The 22,205-nt window shown below is 39.8% G+C and overlaps 2 protein-coding genes across 5 annotated transcripts in view; one reads left to right on the top strand and one right to left on the bottom strand.

Moving 5' to 3' along the window:
• Window positions 1–14: 14 nt before the first annotated feature.
• Window positions 15–3,435, bottom strand: LOC148889531 (uncharacterized). The gene has a single exon (XM_089011513.1). The coding sequence runs from the start codon at window positions 3,317–3,319 to the stop codon at window positions 1,061–1,063; it is 2,259 nt and encodes a 752-aa protein (XP_088867639.1). The 5' UTR covers window positions 3,320–3,435; the 3' UTR covers window positions 15–1,060.
• A 1,021-nt stretch (window positions 3,436–4,456) lies between these two features.
• sipa1l2a (signal-induced proliferation-associated 1like 2, genome duplicate a) overlaps window positions 4,457–22,205 on the top strand; it is an 89,871-nt gene continuing 72,122 nt past the window's right edge. For all 4 annotated transcript variants that reach the window (XM_089011894.1, XM_089011892.1, XM_089011893.1 and 1 more), the window contains exon 1: window positions 4,457–4,590. The gene's annotated coding sequence lies outside the window, so the exon portion shown is untranslated. The remainder of the gene's footprint in view (window positions 4,591–22,205) is intronic.

The raw sequence follows: 22,205 nt of genomic DNA, 5'->3' as shown, positions 1-22,205 counted from the left end.
TTTAGAAGCGCCTTTCAAATTAACCTGTGAAAACATTTGTTTTCTCAATATGTCAGATGTTTCTGACATTCGAGCAGATTTAATTCAATTGTCTATTTCAAACATTGTTTGTGATGACACGTGAAAACAATGGGATTGTACATAAAATGAAAATGCATGACTGGTATATAGCTTAGCTGATGAAATACACAATGGGAAGAAATTACATCCTTAAATGGAATAAATAAACAAATCTAAAACACTTCATATGTGTGCCACATAAAATGAAATAAGGATATTGCAGATTGGATTCTATGCCAAAAGCATTAACTAAATAAGCTTCATTTGACAGCATTCACTGCTGTGCGTTATGCTATGGAATATAATGTCATTTATACGACTAACAAAATGTTAGTTTAGTTTAATTTCTCATTTAAAATAAAATAAAAAAGTATCTATTTTGGCTGAAGGTAAAATTTAGGATGGACCTGTTTTTATCTTACAGGCTACACGTCCAAACACCCCAATGTTTCTTTACTTGTCTAACATTCTCCAATAAAAAAGGTGAACAACAAAACGCATTTAATCCATTAACATTCCAACCGTTTGAACGAAAATCGGTACCAAGTTTTTAAGGTTTTCATTAAATTGTTCGCTTTTTGGCATAATGACAAGATGACTTATGGCATTTGCTCAACATTACCTAGCCGTTGCAAGTCTTCAAATTTCAAACAGGATGTTGATGCCATTCGACCTTGATTATATATTTTTTTCAGCAAAATGGCAGACTGCCGGCCACTCATGAGTGGCCAACCCTCCACACGAGGACAGCTCAGTTCCTTTTAATCGTGTTTCCCTCCGTGCAGTGCATCTCCAAGGACATCCGTTTGTACAAAAAAAAAATAAAAAATACAGTAACATTGAGCAGTTTATGGGTAATTTTTTTTTTTGAAGAAATCGAGATATTTTTCTACATTGTCTTTATTTCAAATACAAATGTACACATAAAGTGTAATCATAACATGTGAAATACTAAAAGTTCATTAGCCCTGTGTGCATCTATGTATTACAGACTTTGCGTTTACATTGTGTACCCAGGAAGTTTGAACTTCATAAGCTCAGATATATGTTGATACTCTTTTCTAAAGTCCAGAGATCCAAGGTCGTCGTCCAATTCCCCAGCCTCCAGTGGATTAGAGCATATAGAATTTGAAGAACCACGCCAACCAAGGCTGCTGTTCTTACTTTTTTGGCCCCTTACTGACATAGCTTCAGAACCGTCGTCATTTGCCCGTTTCTTGGAGCATTGCATTGACACAGAGGCTTCTCCATCCTCATCAGAAGAGCAGCTGAGTGCAGAGTCTCGTGTTCGAGGCCTGATGAGGTGCGTGCCTTTTAATACTCGCTGTACGGGGCTGTGGCCTCTAATTGGTGAGGGGATGAGAGGTCTCTCCTTAAAGGGTTCAGAGTCCGAATCTGAAGTGTGGAATCCCTGGAGAAAAGGAAGCTTGGATTGAGTCGGCTTGGGACTTGTGGTTGTGTCTGCATCACTGGCCTCAAAACTGTTAAAGTCATCCGCGTAGTCCTCTTCTTTGTCTATGTCTGACACAGAAGATCTGGGGCTACTGTGTCTACTACTTTTACAAGAGTCCAGTTTCACATCTTGGTTCTTTGTCCGGATCATTTTGGGAAGCTTGCTGATTGTGGCATCATCATTATCATCGACACAAGGGGGGGAGATGGATGCAGTTTTTCTGTCTTGCTTCGGACTTTCCATCTTAGATCTATCATCATATTTTACCTTTGTTGTACCTCGAACTACAGAAACAACTTCAATGTTTTTTGTATTTTTCAGGTGTTCTTTGGGAGTAGAACGATTACACTTAGTTGATTTATTCAATTTACTTGTACATGACTGTGTTTTAATGGCTGTGTGTGATGTCATACATTCCCGGTGATTCACCACTGTACAGTTTTTCTGCCGTCTTAGATTGTATGTTTTGGTTGTTCGGTACACTAGCTTCTTCCTGTGTGCTTTACTATCAAATAAACTCTCACTGTGCTTCTTTTGAATTGGTGCTTGATGTTCAGCATTCCCATCTTTGGAAGAAACTATTCCCGGGCAATGTGAATGCTTTGAATGAAGACTGTAGTCCACCTTGCTTTCTTGTATCGGCTTTATTTTGGGTGTGATCCCTGGTCCGTCTGAAGCCCCGAGAGAATCTCTTTTATAAATCCAATCCAAGTCTGGATGATTCAAAACAGGCTGGTGCAGGTTGTGGACATTTAACTGTGACAGTTCAACAAAAAGAGCATTAAGGAGAGGCAGCTGTCTCAGAGCTTCCTCAAAGACTTTTGGAGCCACACTTTCTGATATTTTAGGTGTATTTTGCAATACCAGGTCCGTCTCTAATGAGTTTTCATTTTCACTTGGAATTTCAGAGAATGTCTCTTTTTGTGTTACAACTGCTGAGTCAGTTTCAACTAATTTGTACTCAGTTAGTTGGGGGTTAGGTTTTTCCTTGCCGGAATTGCAATAGTAAAGATATGGGGGACAAAACACAGTTGGGTCCTCCTCAAAACTCTTCTGTTTTTTGACTTTGTGAACAATGTGACTTGTTGGAACATTTTCAGTCTGAGTGGAGGCAGCATGTTTATCCATGTCATCCGCACCATCATCAGAACTCTCCTGCGTGGACAACTGTAATCTCATAGAGCCAGGGTGGTTTATTTTATTTGCTCTCTTCTTTATGGTGGCTTCTTGGGGACACTGTTCTCTGGAAATCGGGATGTTTTTCGTCACACGCTGCGGTAGGCTGACTCCCACAGTAAGCAGTTTATAACTCAGAGAAATAACTCCAACCGGCTCCTCTGAGAGATTGTTTACACACACAACCCCCCTTTCTCCATATGATGAGCAACTAGAAACATCGTGTTCCATTGAGTCATGTCTGATTCTGTTTATGATAGAAGCCAACGAGATGAGGGACGTCCCGAATAATTTCGGTATCTCGTCTTTCACATCGAGAATCATAACATAGACAGGCGTGTTGATGAGTTGCGTATGCAGAAAGTCTAGATTCATTTCGAAGAAGCACGACTTGCCTCTGTTGAACGAATATACCAATCGATTATTGTCGTGCTGTTGGTGCTGAGGTGTATCATATCCCCTCAGTTCAGGGGGATAAATCAGCAGCGTTGGGAAGTCCAGCAGTCGTATTCCGACAGCAAGCTCGTCAGAGATTTGGTTTTCACAGTCAATGCGAATATATTCCACCAAAAGCTCAAATGAAAAGAGTGTATCTTGCTTCGGGGTTCCACCTGGTTGTTTTGACGTCATAGCAGCGACGTTGGTACACAACTGCAATAAAGTCAGCGACAAGTCCAGTTAGCTAACTGCTAGCTAATGCTACGTTCAAGTTGTCAAGCACTTGTTTACCTCATCGCCCGGATATCCGGTATTTGCTAGCATTTCAAGTAAATTGCTGCAAAGTTTTGACAAAAAGAGTCAATACGTTCAGGGAGTGTTACTCATGTTGTGAGTTGTATAAAAATGCTTCCATCTCAAAGAAACAAAACAACGAAGGTCGTTAAATGATACCTTAAACGTGTTTATTATTGTGGCGACTTCCGATTACGCTGACTGAGAAAAAAAGACATCAGTACAAGTACTGTGTTAACACAACTACACAATAACAAAGGTGCAAAAAGTACATGACATAAAACTAAAGTGGAAAACTGCAGACGGGTGACGGTGATCTACTAATTTTAATACATTTCTATTCTCGTCGAAAACATTTTTTTTTATAATGATCACAATTGGATATGTTTTAAAGCCAGTGGGGTTTTGTGTTTTGCCAAAAAAAATTAAAGGTTTTATAAACGTATAGAGATTTGCATCGAGAATAAATTCAAGTAGCTCGTGAGTAAAATAGCAACCACGATTGACCAAAGGCGCTCCTCTTCCAGTTTTTGTCGTCGCCATGACAACTGTTGCAATATTATTAATTTGTGCGGACTCAATGGAAAAATAGGTTTACTGGACCAAATTTGCTGTGTGTACTACTTTGACGAGGAATTGTTCTCAAATGAATTTAAAGGGACTACATCAATCAAAAAAATAAATGTTTTAAAGTTACATTACGATTAACACCACATACACTGGATGGACACTGTTTGGATGAATATTTATTAAAATTTTGAGATCTTTCCTGGTGTTAGTTAGTGAAACATCAGAGTTTTGAGCGAAAATGATCTTTAAGGTAATGGGTAATAAATAGGTCAGTTGACGCGTTTCAGTCTTCAGATTAATATGTAAAAGGGTACACATTGCTTTCGCTTCGGCACACAATACGCGCCGCCGCGCACGCAAAAAAATCCATAAACCGTGGAAATAAACCATCTCACCAACCGTCACATCGGGCAGCAGGAGTGCCGGTGGGCGGGGACTCTCTCCCGGCGTGCTGTCATCGCCAAACGAAGTGTTGCTGGATGTCTGAGCCTGCTTCAGTCTGGAGTCTCAGGCTGAAAGAGAAACAAAGGTACGAACTCGATTGGCTCTTGGCCGATAAGGATACTTTGTTGGTGAACTGGTGACCTTCTCGGCGTAAGGTAAGACTAGGACTTTCCCCCTTTTAAATGGTTCATGTCCTGTGCATAAATATATAGTTCGCATACACGGAGAAAGTGGTGATGCAGCCGAAAAGTGTGGAGTGCTTGCAAGATCGAAACAGAAGAGAAACTCAACCTTTTAGTCCGGGAATTGAAGTGAAATCGACTTTTCGGCGTTTTTATTTCAAAACAAATCAAATTAATTGTTTGTTTCTCTTGCACAAAATTCTGCCTATAAATAAAATGTTTGCATTGTATTTTATTTTCCAGAATATATTTATTTGGACAAATAACTTTGCATTCAAATCACATTTTGCATAGTTGGTGATGGTGCCGTAAAATAATGTTTTTACCTTTTGGACAAAGAAAAAAACAAATACTGTCGATTTTCCTTGAAATGAATGAGGTTTGTTTCGTGGAGTCAATTCTTGCTTTAAACGTTAGAGGGCGACACATATTAAACTCCTACAACTTGACAGTTAAATCTTTTTTTCGTTATTCAGTAAAAAGTTAATTTGGGCTGCGCTGTGTTTCATGTTCTTTAGTTTGGAGTAAAGCCAATATATTTTGTCATTCAACTATCATCAAGTTTAGTCGTTCGTTAATATAATTTGTCTGTTGCCCGTGCACAATGCACGTCTTATTGCTTAATGGCTCTGTGTCCTCTGTGCCCCGAGAAACTCAACAAGTCCAGTCATGTTTGCGTTCAATCAACAATACTCAATTATATGAAAGCTCTATAAAATCCTTATAAAGATCTTCAAACAGTACACTAGAGATGAAATGCAAATTATCATTGCATAATTAAGTTTTCTGGTTTCACAGTATCTAACTCGTTTTTTTTTTTCAGCAAAAAAAGCGTTTTCGTGTCTTTGTTCCCAAATTGGTGCTTTTATTAAAAAGCACGATGCATGCTATATTTTATTGTTGAGAAGTATGATTTAGTTTGATGAACTCACAACATTTCCAAAATATTACATGGCCTTCTGAATGAGTTGGGGTTCTTACATATGCTGCTCATGTGGAAGTTCGTCTTTTAATGACTAAATTTTGTACAATTCTGGAGTATAAAAATCTACCTTCAATGACAAGGCAAGGCACATACATGTGCTACTTTAAGATGCCGTTGTACAATTCAGTTTGATTTAAGGTATGTTCCAATCGCGTGACAAACAAACTGTGGAAGCGGAATTGTGTTGTCATCTATTTCTAAAAACAGCTTCTGCATGAATAAACCGACAATTGATAATTGAAGCAGATTTTTAAAAAAAAGTTACATGTGCAATGTGTGCTCATGTGAATCGTAAGACACCTGTCGGGTTCGGCAGCGAGACGTCTGTCTGTGACATGCCTCTGGGACATTTCAAGTCATCATTGTTGGGATGTTGAGGTCTGGGTGCGGCCTTAGGCGTTGGAAACGCCCCTATACTGTTACACCGCTTGTGTGTTTGAGACATACTATTTCCCCAATTAACATGTTACCATAACGCAGATCTGTTTTGGGAGGGTTTTGTTGTTTGATAAATGTCAGGTAAATGACAGGTATGTCTTCTTGTGAAGCCTTACTTCCTGAAGTACCTGGCACATTCACTTTATCATATTCTCCATTTATTAGTTTGTTTTCCCGAACTGCTGTGGTGACTCATTTTTTTCAAATAAAGCTCTATTGAGTTATATTGGTGTACCATAACTCCTCACTTCCCTCAGAATTCACCCTCACCGTGCACATGTGATGAGGATCAGGAAACTTGTTCGTGGCCAACAGACCGGCTGGTTGGCAAAGAGTCACAATAGGGCCTCCCCAACCAAATCTTGTTGATTTAAAAACCAACCAACCAGAGACGGCTGATCACATGCTTTGTGCTCCTGTAGTGAGAGACAGACATTCCCCTCATCTTTTTGTCAGCTTTTGTTTATATTGCAGTCTGGATTTATGGAAGATTTAAAGCCCAGTTATCACTGTCAAGGAAAACAGATGCTGTCATTGGGGTTGTGTTGTGCTATGTACTGGCTTTGTGTTCCACCTGGAGTCAGCATGTGAAACAATGTGGAGGTTTTACATTCTGAGAAACTCGACAAAGGCATACCTGTCAAACGGCCATATTTTGCCACATTCTGTACGATTTTTGCACATTTTTAGATGTGTACGCATACAAGAAAGTTTGTATGGGAAACGTAAAAATTGTTAAATAAGTAAGTTGTCAAGGTTTGCAAGGTGGTGATGGCGGGTGCGGATCCCAAAAAGCAGGTAGGAGGGAGCAGGAGGTTGTGTTTGACAAATTGTATTAAAATAAAGTCAGCAGGAACAAAATGTAAAACATCAAAATCAACTGAACAGAAAAAAATACAATGTATCAAAAGAAAACCAAGTGTAAAAGTCCACTAAGGTTAAACAAACACATGCACAGCATACAATGCATGCGATTGCAGACAAAGCATGCAACAAACAATGACCTGACACCGGATGGTCGTGCCGGGAGTCCTTTTAAGTGTCACTGATTAAAACGACCAGCACCTGCGAGGCTGCAGGCAGGGCTAACGTCGCTACCCGTTGGTCGCCAATCCGAACGTGGCAGTCCGCCACTGATCGGGACGACCAGCACCTGTGCAGGTGCAGGTCGACAGCGCCACCTGTTGGTCGCCAACCAGATCATGAAATAAGTAATTAAGTCCAAAAGAAATGTTTTGCCATTTGGGTGAACACTTGTAAAAAGCAAAGTCGACCAACGACAACACAATTCTATGCGAAAAGTCTCGAGAAGAAACCAAAGTTCAGAGAAGACAAGTTCCGGTCAAGTGGAATTTTATTTTGAAATCAGTTAAATTAAACATTTTAGCGTGTTTTTTTCACCTTAAAATCATTCAGATTTTTTTTATAAACATTATACATTGTAAGAAATACATAAATCCACTTAGAAACCAGCTCATCAAAAGTGTTACCACTGTTAAAAAAAAGTATAAAAATAAGAATACTGTATATTTTTTTTACCACATCCTCATGAGTCTTGTTGAATAGTGTGACGAATAGTCTATATGCCTCACAGCAATGCAAACAGTGAAATAGCAGTTTCACTTGTTAGAAAGATAAACACTAAGTACAGAAAAAGCATGGCAGAGGATACTGTAGTTTCTTATTTGCAGGTGAAAATGAATTATGATGAGGAATGCCATCAACTGGACTCATCAAATGAATTGTTGTCCAGAGCAAAAAAAAGTCAAAATGCTCTACAACACAGGTGTCAAAGTCAAGGCCCGCGGGCCAAATCTGGCCCGCCACATCATTTTTTTTTCAGCCCGTGAAAGCAAATCAAACTTGTAAAATTCCATGATGCTTGCTAAAATCCTAACCAAAATTTCATATTTTTGGATGTAAACCACAATAACAGTCATTCTTCTTGACTTCAGATTTGAAAACTAGTTATTCATTAATTTGTTGTGCGCTCTATATGTAATATGTGGAGGGGATTCAACATTCTAATGGCTTCCCCAAATTCATAACAGCCCTCGAGAGGAAACCGTAACTACAATGTGGCCCGCGGCAAACTATTACTTTGACACCCCTGCTCTACAACAAAGAACATACATACATACTAGTGCTGGAAATACACACTTGTTTTTTTTTCTCAGTAAGTAATGAAAAATGGAGCCGTTAGTAAGGTCACAGTGTCTCGCAGCTTGCCAGGTATGCAAAGGTACCATGGCTCTTTAGAAATTAGACTTTTAAGACTGATAATTGTTTATCCATCCACCCGTGTTCAAATGCTGCATGTCCTCATAAGAGTCGCATGTGACCTGGAGCATATCCCAGCTGATTTTCACTGAGAGGTCGATGAGACTCTGGACTGGCCACCAGTCGATCTCAGAGCACCTTCACATTCACACCTAAATGCAATTCTCTTGACTGTTAGGCAGACATACTGATCATTTTTTTTCTTCATTCATTTTTGATATGAAGCCACACTATGAGATGGTTCTTCTGTGTGATGAAAGCTGACAATACTCTGACATCATAAAACAACTACGCTAATATCCGTGTCGGATGTTGTAATGTTTTTGAGTGGATGTCAATCACTATAATGGTCTTAAATGTTTTGTTTAGCAGCCTGCACATTACATCTCCATTTCAGCACTTTGTGACAAGTAGAAATTTCATTATACTACGCATTGCTTCAGGACTTACTGTGTTTGTGTCTTTATATGCCGCACGCTGGTTTATTTGTGTACAGTAAGCGTTGGTTAATCTGGATTTGCTGATATATTTAAGCCTGAGAGACTACACTTATGGAAAGTTAATTTAGGAGTGGCATGAGCTGTTCTGGAGGGGAATTGTGACTTTGCAACGAGAAGATTATGGTTCATATCGTACTCCAGGTCTGCAACCTGTTCTAAATACTGTACTGTTCAGGTCTCCTATCGCGCAATGAACAAAACACAACTGCAAAGTGCAAAAACTGTACAAGTAGTACAGTAAGAGAAAGGTTCAATCTTAGGTCAAGACAGGCATCAAAAACCTCACAATTTTTTTTGACTTGTGAAGGTGAATTGGATCCATTCTTGTCAAACAGCCATATTTGGTCGTATTCTGTACAATTTTTGCACATTTTTAGATGTGTACGGCATACAAGAAAGTTTGTACGATTCCATTTTTGTCATTAAATATTAGCAGTAATTTTAAATATAACAAATAGCACTACTTGACCACAAAGAAAACAAGTCTGTGCAACAAACTCTGGAGAAGAAACAAAAGTTCCGAAAAGAAAAGTTCCGGTTAAGTGGAAGTTTATTTTGAAATCAGTTAAATTAAATATTTTACTGTGTTTTTTTGCCATACTTGTAACTTGAAAGATAAACACTGAGTACAGAAAAAGCATGGCAGAGGACACTCTAGTTTCTTATTTGCATGTGAAAATGAACTATCATGGGGAATGCTATCAACTGAATCCATCAAACGAATTGTTGTTCACAGCAAAAAAACAGCCACAATACTCTATAAAAAAGAAAATGCTTGATTATTGCTAGAAATATCTCTTAACTTGTTAAACGCATTAATGTTTACATGTGAAATTTTGTTAATAAAATATTCTCGACGTGTACGTTTTTTTTTCTCGGTAAGGAAAAATTGAGCCATTAGTAAGGTCACAGTTTCTCACAGGTTGACAGGTATGTGGATCATTTATTGACCATGTTGATGTGCCATCAATAACTCTTTAAAAAATGGCAATAGATGTACAGTAAAGTCTCGTTATATCGATATCGGATATATCGATAGTCCCGGTTATATCGATACTATTTCTATGCACGCACGGAGAAAATTACACGCAAACAGGGTCGGTTATATCAATAGTCCCGGTTATATCGATATTTTTTCGGACTCCCTTGAATATCGATATAATGAGACTTTACTGTATTTGTAAACATGTGCAAAAACCCAGCATATGGTCATACTCAGAGTTTTACAATCCAGTGTAAGAACCCTGGCGTACCCCATCTCTAACCAGAATATTTGCTCATATAAGCGGAATACCTCAATTGAAATGAACACTGGTTTGTATTCTCTAAAAGCTCCATCTGTAAAGAATCATTTGAGTACAAGCAAGTACTGTACTTGTATATGATGTCATCTTACGTTGCCACTCACAAAGGGAGCCTAATTTGAACACATTGATTTCTCCGCAGCATTTTCAGGTTATTTTCTGTCTCAACAGAGACAAATCCACATTGTATGTATAGGCACACCTGAATGTGAGTATACAGAGTATAAGTCTGGCCATCTGGAGGGTCAAAAATACGCAAGCAGATGTAAATGAATGAATTAACATGGCTGAAAGTCCAATGCAGTACAGATGAATGCTTTTGGAGGGAGGAGGAAGCATGAATATAATGTTTCAGAAAAAGAAATGTATTAGCGTTGCGGATAATGTGACATTATCCATATGTCGCGTTTTAGATCGGGTAATCGATCGCAATTAACTCATTCAGTGCCAGTCATGTGCAACAATGTGTCCATTGCAGTGCCAGGGTTTTTGTCATTGCCACTTGAATTCCAGGACTCATAGAATATTGAGTTTTTGGACTATGTAAACATTCAGAACAGCTTTAGAAAACTGAGACTCTCTTAAAAAAGTTAATTACTAAATGATACAGGACTGGAGTTATCTGAGGTTGAAATAGGGGTGGCTGTCCAAAATACAATGCAATACATACATATTGGTTTATATAGTACTTCAACAACAGCCGAAGCTGTACCAATACACTAACATGGAAAAAAGGAAAATGCTGCCCCCTCGTGAAAGGGAAAAACATTTCCAGAGGCCATGGCCTGCGCTTTATCGGCACCCAGGCATGAAAAAAAAACAAAACCCGAACACATTTGGGAATGGCGCACTACGTCATATTTTCAATTCCTGAATACATTTGTGAATGGCAGTGAATGAGTTAAGTATATGGCTGCTCAAACACATAAAAGCTTATGAATGTTTCAGAAACCAGAATTTCCCCCTCAACCCGAATATTGACATCACGTAAACATCATGTTCCTGGCTACCTGGGCTATGTCTTAAACCTCTTTAAATAGCGGCTCTCTTTTAACTGGAGCTTCTGGTTGAAATTGTGCCACTAAACCAGAAGCTTATTTCTGTTCTGGCCACAAGCTGCGCAATGGCCAGAGGGGAAGTTTTGCTTGATGTGGTGATCATGCTATTCATGGTGAAGAGCCTGTCAAACTTTGGCGATGCACAGTCGGGATTTAGCGAGACGAAGGAGAAGTTGGGAAGTGGCGTCAACGAGAAGGTGAAATATTTGAGCCTGCTGCCTTAACTGCTCACTAATGCAAAGCATAACTGCAGAGGATAGAGAGAAAAAAATGTCTTCTCATGTTTACAGCCACAGCTCAACATTCAGGTCGGAGTTGATCCTGCTGACAACAAAAACTGTATTTGTTCACTGAATTGACAAGACCAGGAAAGAGTCTAAGAGGCTATTGAAAAAAAAATAGGTTGCCAATCTGAGAAAAGGGCTTTTATGCTTGCTTTAGAGTAAAACCAAACACGCACCACCCATTGCTTGGTCAGCAAAGGATTTTGGATGTTGACTCATTCAATGCCAGACGATGTGCAACATTGTGTCCACTCCAGTGCCAGGGTTTTTGTCATTGTCACTCAAATTCCAGGACCCACAGAATATTGAGTTTTAGGACTACATAAACATTCAATGCAGCGTTGAATTTAAAATATGACGTACATCGCCATTCCCAAATTTGTTCTGGTTGTGTTTTTTTCATGCTTGGGTGCCGATAAAGTGCTGGCCATGGCCTCTGGCAATGTTTTTTTCCTTTCCACAAGGGGCAGCATTTCTCTTTTTTCCATGTTAGTGCTTTGTTCCAGCTTCAGCTGTTGTTAAAGCGCTATATAGACCAATATGTATGTATTGCATTGTATTTTGGACATTTGCCCTTATTTTCGAGCTCATATAACTCCAGAACCATATAATTTAGGAATTAGCTCTTTTTTTCTGATGAAAGAAGAGAGTCTAACGCTGCATTGAATGCTTATGTAGTCCTAAAATGCAATATTCTGTGGGTACTGGAATTTGAGTGACAATGACAAAAACCCTAGCACATGAGTGGACACATTTTTGCACATGTCAGGCAGTGAATGAGTTAAAATCCCACTGTCACTCCAGATCCTGCTCGTCCATCATAAAGTTCCTGCTAGTGAAATTCACGTGACAAAGTGGGATAAAAAATAATCAAGTGACACGCAATATACCGCTCAAGCATTGAATTAGCACCGCTTGGCTGAGTCGATCCCACTTAAACACATTCTGGTGTAGCCTCATATGCAAAGAGAGCCGCAGGACTACTGCCAGTGTCAGCTTCTCTTCACATTTACACACATTTCACATCCCTTCCCTTTGGCATTGTGTTAAATATGTCTCAAGTGCAATTGTGCGATTTGGGCCCTTTTGCTAACAACAAAATATATAAATAGGCCAATGATATTAGTTGTAAGTCTAATACTGTACTGTAAACTAAGAAACGAATGTGCTGGTTTTCATGGTATGTGCCATCAGGGCCTTCTAGGCACTCTCTGCAGGACTGAACATTATCAAAATCACTGATCTGCATTTAAAAAAGTTGTAGAAATGTGTCAAAATATTGGATGAATATATTTCCAGCAGTCTTTTGTCTTTATTCAATATTGTGTGTCTTGGCAGCGCACCTCAAAGTCATTTGTGGTTAGCTGGATTGTTATCATTATGTTTTTCGTTCCATCAGATTCCAGATTCTATGTGTCGATCTGTTGGTACAAACTTCCCAAGGCCTTCAGATGCAATGTTACAAACCCCATACAATTAAAACAACACAAATGTTGTGTATTTATTTATTCCTTTAGAATCCATATTCACTAATGGAGGGTCTGCATGAATCCTTCCGGGTAGGTCAGCACTTTTCCGTCCTTTGTTCAGTTCCAAGCGACTCGTGCGGCTTTCATCGCATAAAGCCGAGAGTGGATGACTGTACATGACTGAAAATTATTTTTCAAGGTGGATTTTTCCATAAAAGAAAAAAAAAGAAAACCCAGGCATTGTGAGAATAAATCAGAGAATGCTCAGAGCCAGCTAGCCTGGCAATGGGGAAAGGATTTCTTTGTCAATTACACAGTGATCATAAAATTGCATAGCCCTCAACTCTATGACCAATAAAAGACGATTGTCTACGGCTACAAATAATACATGTGATTGGTGATTTAACGTTTTGTTTACTCGACATGTTGTTTGATAACGATTTCACACTGCAATATTGTTGTGAAGAGATTTTTAGTTGAACGTATTGCTGTCTCAATGAAAGCTTACATCTCAAAACCAAAGCTCGCGATTCGGTGTGGGTAATGTCAAACCTCAAGGTGAAATACAGTGCAAATACTTCCAAAAAATAACAACAAAAATAACATTAAATACAATAACAATACAGCTTCAGGCAATGAATGTCCTGTTATGTTATGAATTCAGATTCTACCAGCTGGCTGGCTATCTACCCAGGTATCTGTTTGCTATCGATTGGCTAGCTAGCTAACTTTCTAACTATTTGAGTTACTTCCAGGTTGAATGAACGCTGGCGCGTATGGCTGTCGCTGCTCACCCGCAGAGAAACTTATCCTGTGACTGTAAAGTGCCCTTGAGAGTTTTGAAAGGCGCTTATAAATGAAATGTCTTATTATTATTATTACCGTGGTGTTAAAATATACAATAATATAATCCATGACTCAAACCTCTGAAGATGGCGGACACTGATTCACTGTGGCAACCCCTTGAAAGGAAAAGCCGCAAGGAAAAGAAGATAATCCATGACTTCCACCTGTGTGACTGTGAACATGCAAACAACCATAGGGTTTGTTTTAAGTTCCCCCAAGAAAAACATGTTTTTACAAAACAAAATCCATCACCTTCTGATTTATGACTCTGTGAAAACAAACAGGAATAACATCCTCTAACCAATGTGTTTCGTCAATGCTTTTCCAAACAACAGGCTACCGACCATAAGCAGACCGCTAATATGTCACATGTCAAGAATCTGGGAACATAAAGGACCGAAAAAAAAAAAAAAAAAAACAGACATGTTCTCACAATTGATAAAGGGCTGTTTAGGGAGAAAATTCCTTCATGTGACAAAAAAGACAGATACCCACAAGACTTTCACGTTCCCGATAGTGTTGCACACAAAGCAGAACAGCACTACAGAAACACTACAGAAAAACGTAAGAAAAATAACAGCTGTATTATTCAACTCCAGCCCACTTTATATAGGGCCACACTTTCCACACAAAATATATTTTGCTTCTCCTATTTACTATGACATTCACATCATAGATACACTCACTGGTGGTGTTGGGTGAAGGTGTCTATGCCAGCAAAAAAAAAAAAAAAATGTCAGATGGCCATTTACCCCTTTTCATTTGAAGTTACTGGTTCCGACTGGCATTGACAATTTAAAGGACAACCGAAGTCTCCGGACAAGTTGTGTCCATAATTTGTAAAATGGCTTCAAATGACTTCTACTGAGCGTATTTTAAAAAGATTACACCGCATATAGCTATATTTTACGTTTTAAGACTCGCACTGAATATTCAGGAAGTCTTGTTTTTAAGTTGGTGACGAGTCCGTACGTGACGTCACTAAAGGAACGCCCCCTGACCGAAAAAAAAAGACACATTGTAGCAGTCCTTCCATCACGTCAATGTATTTTGCTGTATTGCTTGGTCTGAAAACCTTGTGTTGCACCCAAAAGCCACCATAAGAGGGTGTCCAAGCTCCATATAAGGAATTTATCAGCCTGTGGAAACGGAGGTGGCCACAGGAGGTCGCCATTTTGTGCCTCTTTTCTTGTGATCGTTTCTCCCCAATGTTGCCTCAAAATGGCATGGAATAAATTCTTTAATCGATTGCAAACATGTATGCTTTCCTCTTCGGAACTATTTGAATCATATTCATAACTGGATGTGTAACAAGAAAGCATATTCTCCGAATCTGAAGCCATTGTTTTGATTCTCAAGCAATGCAAGACGTCTTGGCGTGACGTCACAAACTAGGGGTGGGACTTTATGAAAATGCCCAATTCGCAGCTCAATAATTTGCAGATTTTGGACACTTTAAGTCATTTTTATTGGTGTTTTGCATTTGAATAAATATATCATACTGCGTGTTTTGGGTATTTTAGATGCTATAAAACGTTTTTCTGATGTCAGTTAAGAAACAAAATAGTGACGTCGGTTGTCCTTTAATGGGAAGCATTTATTTATTCAGGTCGGCAACACATCCAGCGATTAACTCAGTCTTTTTGTGCAGAAACCACAATTTGAGGATGTTCAGTAAGCATCAACATATGAATTTGCACCATTTTTACTTTTTTTGCCATCTTGCCACAGCAATCAGCTTAAATGATATTTTAACAGCACAATCTTTTTAAAGTATGACATTTTTTTGTCCAAACTCTCATTCAACAGATGGTCCATTATATAAAGCTGGAAAGTGCATTACTTATAACCAAATGGGAAAATAAAGTCATTTTAGGGCTTTTTTTACTGCTGGACAAACCCGTAAAAACTTCTAATTCAGCAGCCCTGTAACACCCCCCCCCACCCCAAAAAAAAAGGGAAAAAACTGAATTGGTCAGTGGGTAAAATGCCTTAAGTTTGAAGTTTTGAGCATTCTTTGTATTCCAGGTCAGTATTTTCACAATGTCACTCCAAGAGATGCCACACTTACACATTACGTATTTGAGAAGGTGGAAGGAAGTGTGTCCTGCCAAGATTAATTACCTACACGTCTGCGTCCTTGAAGGACTCATTAATGTCCGTATCAGGAATGTTGGAGGAGGGAAAGGCCTCTGGAAGTAGCTGACCCTCCCACCATGTTTTGTCTTTATGTGTATTCCACAACAACAATGGAGTGAATAAGCCGTTTACTAGTCATTAACCTGGAGGAGCTACAAAGTCCAAGGACCAGTCATGAATCTTTGGGTTAACTTGAATCTGTGTTTCAACTAGCTAAAAAAATGTAGACGTACATACTTCGCTGACAGACAAGAGTAGATTTGATGTTCTTAGTTCCTCCCCCATGTTGCAAAAAAGGGCTCTGTTATGGAGCAGCCAATACAGTCAATGGCTCTCTGCCTGATCCCTCTTCTCAATGTATGCAAGACAACGACATGAAATGTAATAATCATATGAACGTGTCCCTGTCTATGAGCATTTAAAGGACAACCGACGTCACTTTTATGTTTTTTAACTGACACCAGAAAAAACGTTTTATAGCATCTAAAATACCCAAAACATGCAGTATGATATTTTAGTCAAATGCAAAAAAAAAGTTAATTCCTAAATGATACAGGACTGGAGTTATCTGAGGTTGAAATAGCGGTGGCTGTCCAAAATACAATGCAATACATACATAAAAATTCAATACAGCGTTTCAATACGGCATTCAATACATCAGAAAGAAAACGAGTTAGTTCCTGAGGGTGGCTGTCCAAAATACAATGCAATGCATACATATTGGTTTATATAGCGCTTTAACAACAGCTGCCCCCCTGTGGAAGGGAAAAAACATTGCCAGAGGTCTGGCCGGCGCTTCATTGGCACCCAAAGAAGGACAAAAAAACGAACAAATTCAGGAATGGCGCTCTGCGTCATATTTTCAATTCCCAAATAAATTCTGGAATGGCAGTGAATGATTTAATACCCCCCCCCCCCCCCCCCACACACACACACACATACCTCCGGTTTCTGAAAATATGGCCACATCAGCAACTGTTGTCTACCCCCCCCCCCCCCCCCCCCCTTCTAAAAAGTGTATTCAAATCTGGTGTGGACATTTGGATGTTTCACTCAGTGGGTGGGAATCGGGTTTGATGCAGAGCCGGGGGAGGGGAGGGTAACTTCTGACACCACAAACTATGTTTTAAATGATGAACATGGTTTGAAAGAAGTGTCAGTACATTCCAAGGAACTGTCACCAACAGAATGATGAGATCGAGATGATCACGGAGCAACCAGGGGTAGAACATTTTCTTCATTCCAACCACTCATTACAAAACTACAGCTTCTGTGTGTTCCTTGATGAGGTATTTTTTTTCTAACTGGTCGCCTGTGGAACCTCGCTGCAATATAAACAGGACTGAAAGGCCACATACAGTTCACAATGCAGCATGCTCAGCCAGGTGCTTTGAAAAGGACCACGGGAGCAGCTGTATAACCACATCAAGCTGACAAAGTCTCGGCATCTGCAATTGAGCAGAGCATGCAAACATCAGAGGTCAAAGTAGGATTTTTCTTTCTATTGTGCTGTCACTGTTGCAGACTCTTCAAACACACCAATGTGGAAGCTCCTAATTTACCACCAAATCTCCCAAAAAAATGTTGAAATGTAGTTTGTCAAATGCATGTGAAGAATTTCATTGTTAGCCGCTAACACATAATGGGTTAATTATATATAATTCATTTTTAAAAAGTGCTGGAGACGTTTGACTTTGGATGAGGGTATAAAGAGAAGTTTGAGTCTTTGTTAATTATTTCCTGTCATTATGTTTAATTGACACTGAAAGGCACTCACATTTAAGACACTGTGAGCTACTCCATGGAAAAGGTTCAAACCGAGCACTGGAAAATGGCTTTCTTGACTGCATGAATGGCAGCAATTTTATGTACAGTAAAGTCTCGTTATATCGATATCGGATATATCGATAGTCCCGGTTATATCGATACTATTTCTATGCACGCACGGAGAAAATTACATGCAAACAGGGTCGGATATATCGATAGTCCCGGTTATATCGATATTTTTTCAGACTCCCTTGAATATCGATATAACGAGACTTTACTGTATATGTTTACTGTGTTAATTTTAAATCAAATACATACATGTCAGGGGCCTTGTTTAAAAAAACAAAACAGAAAACGCTTATGAGCAATTGTTTAGTAACTATTTCCATGAGTAAGAAGATAAGATCCTGTTGACATTTGCATCGGGAATTTCTTTACTTTGTTCAGTTTCAATTTGTTCTACTTTTCACATTCTTATGAATAATAAATAAATAAATATGAAGCGTGGAATTGAAAACAACATTATAATACCCATAGAATCCAAGGGTATGCAAAAAAGGACTGTATGAAATATATAGAAAGCAAAAGAGAGATTTTAATGTTAAATTTGCTGATAACCAAGCTGCGTCCAATTTCTTTTGTACATGCTCCACCCCACCAAAAAAAATAACAAAGGAGTGCTTCCTATGAAAGCTTTTGTTAAAAAAAAGAAATAATTAGGGCCCTTATTTTCATCTTTTTGTCATGTGAGGTCACATCCACTCAATGAACCCGAATTGCCCATTAAACATAATTCTTACCTGAATGAATGTTCCACAAGTGAGGTCTCCTTAGAGATACAAGGCTGACAAATGCTACTGCAAGGAGGAGTCTTGTGAAAAGAGATGTTTATATAGAATAGAACCATGCCTTTTACACCTGTTCCAGGGGTGCTGGGGCCGCACAGTTTTTAATATCTCCTCAATTTATATTGCTCTCCTCCCCGCCTCAAATATTCTTCTCATAAGATCAGTATTGGTCAGTTCTCAAGGTTAAAGGTTCCTCAATCACTTGGGGGGGGCCTCACGTCAGGTCACATCATTTCACTTGCCTCTTTGTGGATGGATTGAATGCATCTGCACTCATCTCTCGAGACATTTTACTCATTTAAACCTTCAGGAAGAGGAGGATGGGGATGTGCACTGTGTTAACCGGAGAGGAAGAAAAGAACAAGCACATTCACTTGAATTCGTCTCCGATGCACCTTTTATGGTCGACGAATGGTTTTGTGGTCTTGTCTCGCTGTCTATTTCTCCAGTAATAGCTGCCTTCTAAGATAAAATTCACACACATGTACTGTACATGTTGAATTCATTTCTTTGCACTTCATCCCCGGTCAAAGTGTTTCCAAGCTTCCAAAGCCTAATGTAGACAGCATAATCAGGTGCTCGATTTCCATAAGCATTTTTGATAGACGAAATAATTGTTGAGAAACAAAATGCAGTACTTTGCTACAGCCAGCAGAGGTGCTGTTTAAAATGTCAGGAAGGGCATCCGACGTAAAAGCAAACATGCGTATCATACCTCTGAAGATGGAGGTTACTGATTCGCTGTGGCGACCCCGTCAAGGGAAAAGCCGAAAGGAAAAGAAGAGCAGTCTTAGTTCATAATCTGTCGAAGAACATGACGTGAGTTATAGGAAATTGAGTCGCATCTCCATTGAGCCCTGCTTTGATACAACAATTTGAGAAATAATCTACTCATCAGGGTACTGTCAGTGAAGTGGGAATTCAGAACATTCACATAGAATGTGCCACTACATTAAAAAAAGACAAATCAGTTAGTTATGAGTTAGTCCGAGGAAAGTCCATTTTGTAGTTAAGTATTTTCTTGACTGGTGGAGGGTTTCACATCTAAATGTGAAACGGTTGGGATGAGAATCAACACCTCCAAATCTGAGACAACGGTTCTCAGTCGGAAAAGGGTGGAGTGCCCTCTCCGGGTCGGTTAGGTCGAGATCTTGCCCCAAGTAGAGGAGTTTAAGTACGTGTCTAGTAGTCTGGTTCACGAATGAGCTTATAAGGGAGCGAGAGATCGACAGGCGGATCGGTGTGGCATCTGCTGTGATGCGGACTTTGTACTGATCTGTCCTGGTGAAGAAGGAGCTTAGCCAAAAGGTGAAGCTCTCAATTTAATGGTCGATCTACGTCCCAACCCTCATTTATGGTCACGAGGTGGCTCGGGCATCTGATTAGGATGCATCTGATTAGGAGGCCTCCCGGACGCCTCCCTGGCGAGGTGTACCGAGCATGCCTCACTGGCAGAAGACCCCAGGGACGATCCAGGACACGCTGGGGAGTCTACGTCACCCAGTTGGCCTTTGAATGCCTCGGGATCTGTCAGGAAGAGCTGGAAGAAGTGAATGGGGAGATTGAAGTCTGGGTTTCCCTATTGAAGCTGCTGCCCCTGCGACACAACCTCGGATAAGCGGCAGATAATGGAAGGATGGTGGATGGTGTCTAGTGCGATATGTGTGTAGTCTGGAGGTACAACGCATATTCATGAGGACCTGTTTGCATATCGTCACAGGAATTACCATAACTGCCTTAGTCATCTTTTGTTATTGAGACAGGGTATTGTTTCTCAATACAGTAAAGTCTCGTTATATCGATATCGGATATATCGATAGTCCCGGTTATATCGATACTATTTCTATGCACGCACGGAGAAAATTACATGCAAACAGGGTCGGATATATCGATAGTCCCGGTTATATCGATATTTTTTCGGACTCCCTTGAATATCGATATAACGAGACTTTACTGTATTTTCATTGGAAGTATGGAGGAATAATTTCCTGAAAAACATCTGACTTTGTTAAATAATTGAATTAGGCAACTAACATTTTATAGTAAGGGATTCACTAATTGGATATGCCCATCGTTGTGGTTTATCACTCAATGCACTACTTTTGTCAGAGGTGTAAAGGCATCTGAAGACATTTTCTCAAGTCGCAGGACATGAAAAAGGTGTAAAAGCTAAATTTCCCCTTCAAAGAATCTGTAATATACAGGAGGTTGTTGTTGGTCCTATGCACGTTCTAATTAGGAACTTGGTGCGATCGCTTGAGAGCGTTCGTGTGCGTAGGTGTGGGTGGCTCCCAATGGGGGATTAGTCTTTGACACCCTTTCAGAAGCCAAACCTCACTTTAACACACCCACCGCATGCCATGCCAGCTGCAGCTGTTGGGCCTCATTGCTGGAGTTGTAGAGAATTCCTCACACTCTGCAATTAGAGCTGCAGATTGCTGAATAGCCCACATTGCACTGTCCTAAAATGGCACTTGGTCCCCATTCTGCCACGAGAGAACAGAGAGTAAATAGGAATTGATGAGAGCCAATCATGGCAAACTGGTCCGGTCTGTCTCAAGGCTGACAGATCGCATTTTGTGCAAGCTGCTCCTTGCGATGTGCTGTTAACACCGGCTAAAGAAACCGAAGGGTGGGAAAAGGCCTCATTGATGGGGTGGGTTTCTCACGCCTGACTGAGAATGTTCGCTTGCCATCAAGTCAAGTGGTGCATTGTGATCTTAGCCAAAGAAATGCAAATATCTCAGGAACAGATGTACTCCTTCTTTTTGACGGTATGTCAGCAGAGTAATCCCTCACGGCGATGAGGACTGTGTTGTGTGGACTCTGGATGCTATATTTAAGTGTTAACAAGGGAAAAGCCATGTCACCTTGGCATATGTAATGGTTGCTCGCCTTTCACGGCCCTTTTTTCAATCAGGCTGGATGCTCTCGGGGGAGATAAATGGAGGCTTTTGTGGCCTTTGCCCGAAGGAGAGCTCAACAATGCAGGACACACACAGAGCATGGTCTTTTCAACAGAAAACTACTCAGAGGAGTATTTCTTTAGCCACTCCTTCCTTTTTCACCCACACTCTACTTCAGCTTCTAACTTACTCCCTTGCCAAATCGTTATCCTATTCCTTGAGAACCGAGGCTCACTCCCATCGCGTTTCCATAAACAGGCCGGGGAATGGAAATAACTCTGGCCATTTCCTTCCATCCACTCTTCCCTATCTCCATTTGGCCCTTCAGGCATTATTGTTGAGCTCTGGCCAGTACATGTGCTCAATGGCCCTTTCATAACTTTGCTGCTGCAAATTGGGAATTGCTCTATTGTGAGACAAATAAAGTTTTTCTTATTCTTAATCTTCATGCACTGTGGTTTAAACATTTTCAACTGCACATTTAGATTTGTACAGTAGTCTACTTCAAAAATGTATCTGGATCCAGATGACTTTATTGTATGCAACCACCCAATGAAATAAAATGAAGTAAATTCAACGTACCTTTTATGTTTCAGTTTATTAGAGGGAGTACTTAGCCAAAGCAGGGAAGCAATTGGTAATCACGATGGTTCGATTTCCAGACTGACTGGCAAATCTTCCAATAATTACAGTACCATCAGAAGTTTGCATCTGCATAGCACCTATTATGAATTAATTTCATGTTATCTTTCAACTGAACATAG

The sequence above is a fragment of the Hippocampus bargibanti genome, linkage group LG13 (assembly GCF_051943395.1).
Source record: "Hippocampus bargibanti isolate YZ-2025 linkage group LG13, ASM5194339v1, whole genome shotgun sequence".
NCBI classification, from domain to species: domain Eukaryota; kingdom Metazoa; phylum Chordata; class Actinopteri; order Syngnathiformes; family Syngnathidae; genus Hippocampus; species Hippocampus bargibanti.
Note: the sequence above shows the minus strand (reverse complement) of the source record. Positions and strands in the feature narration are given on the sequence as shown.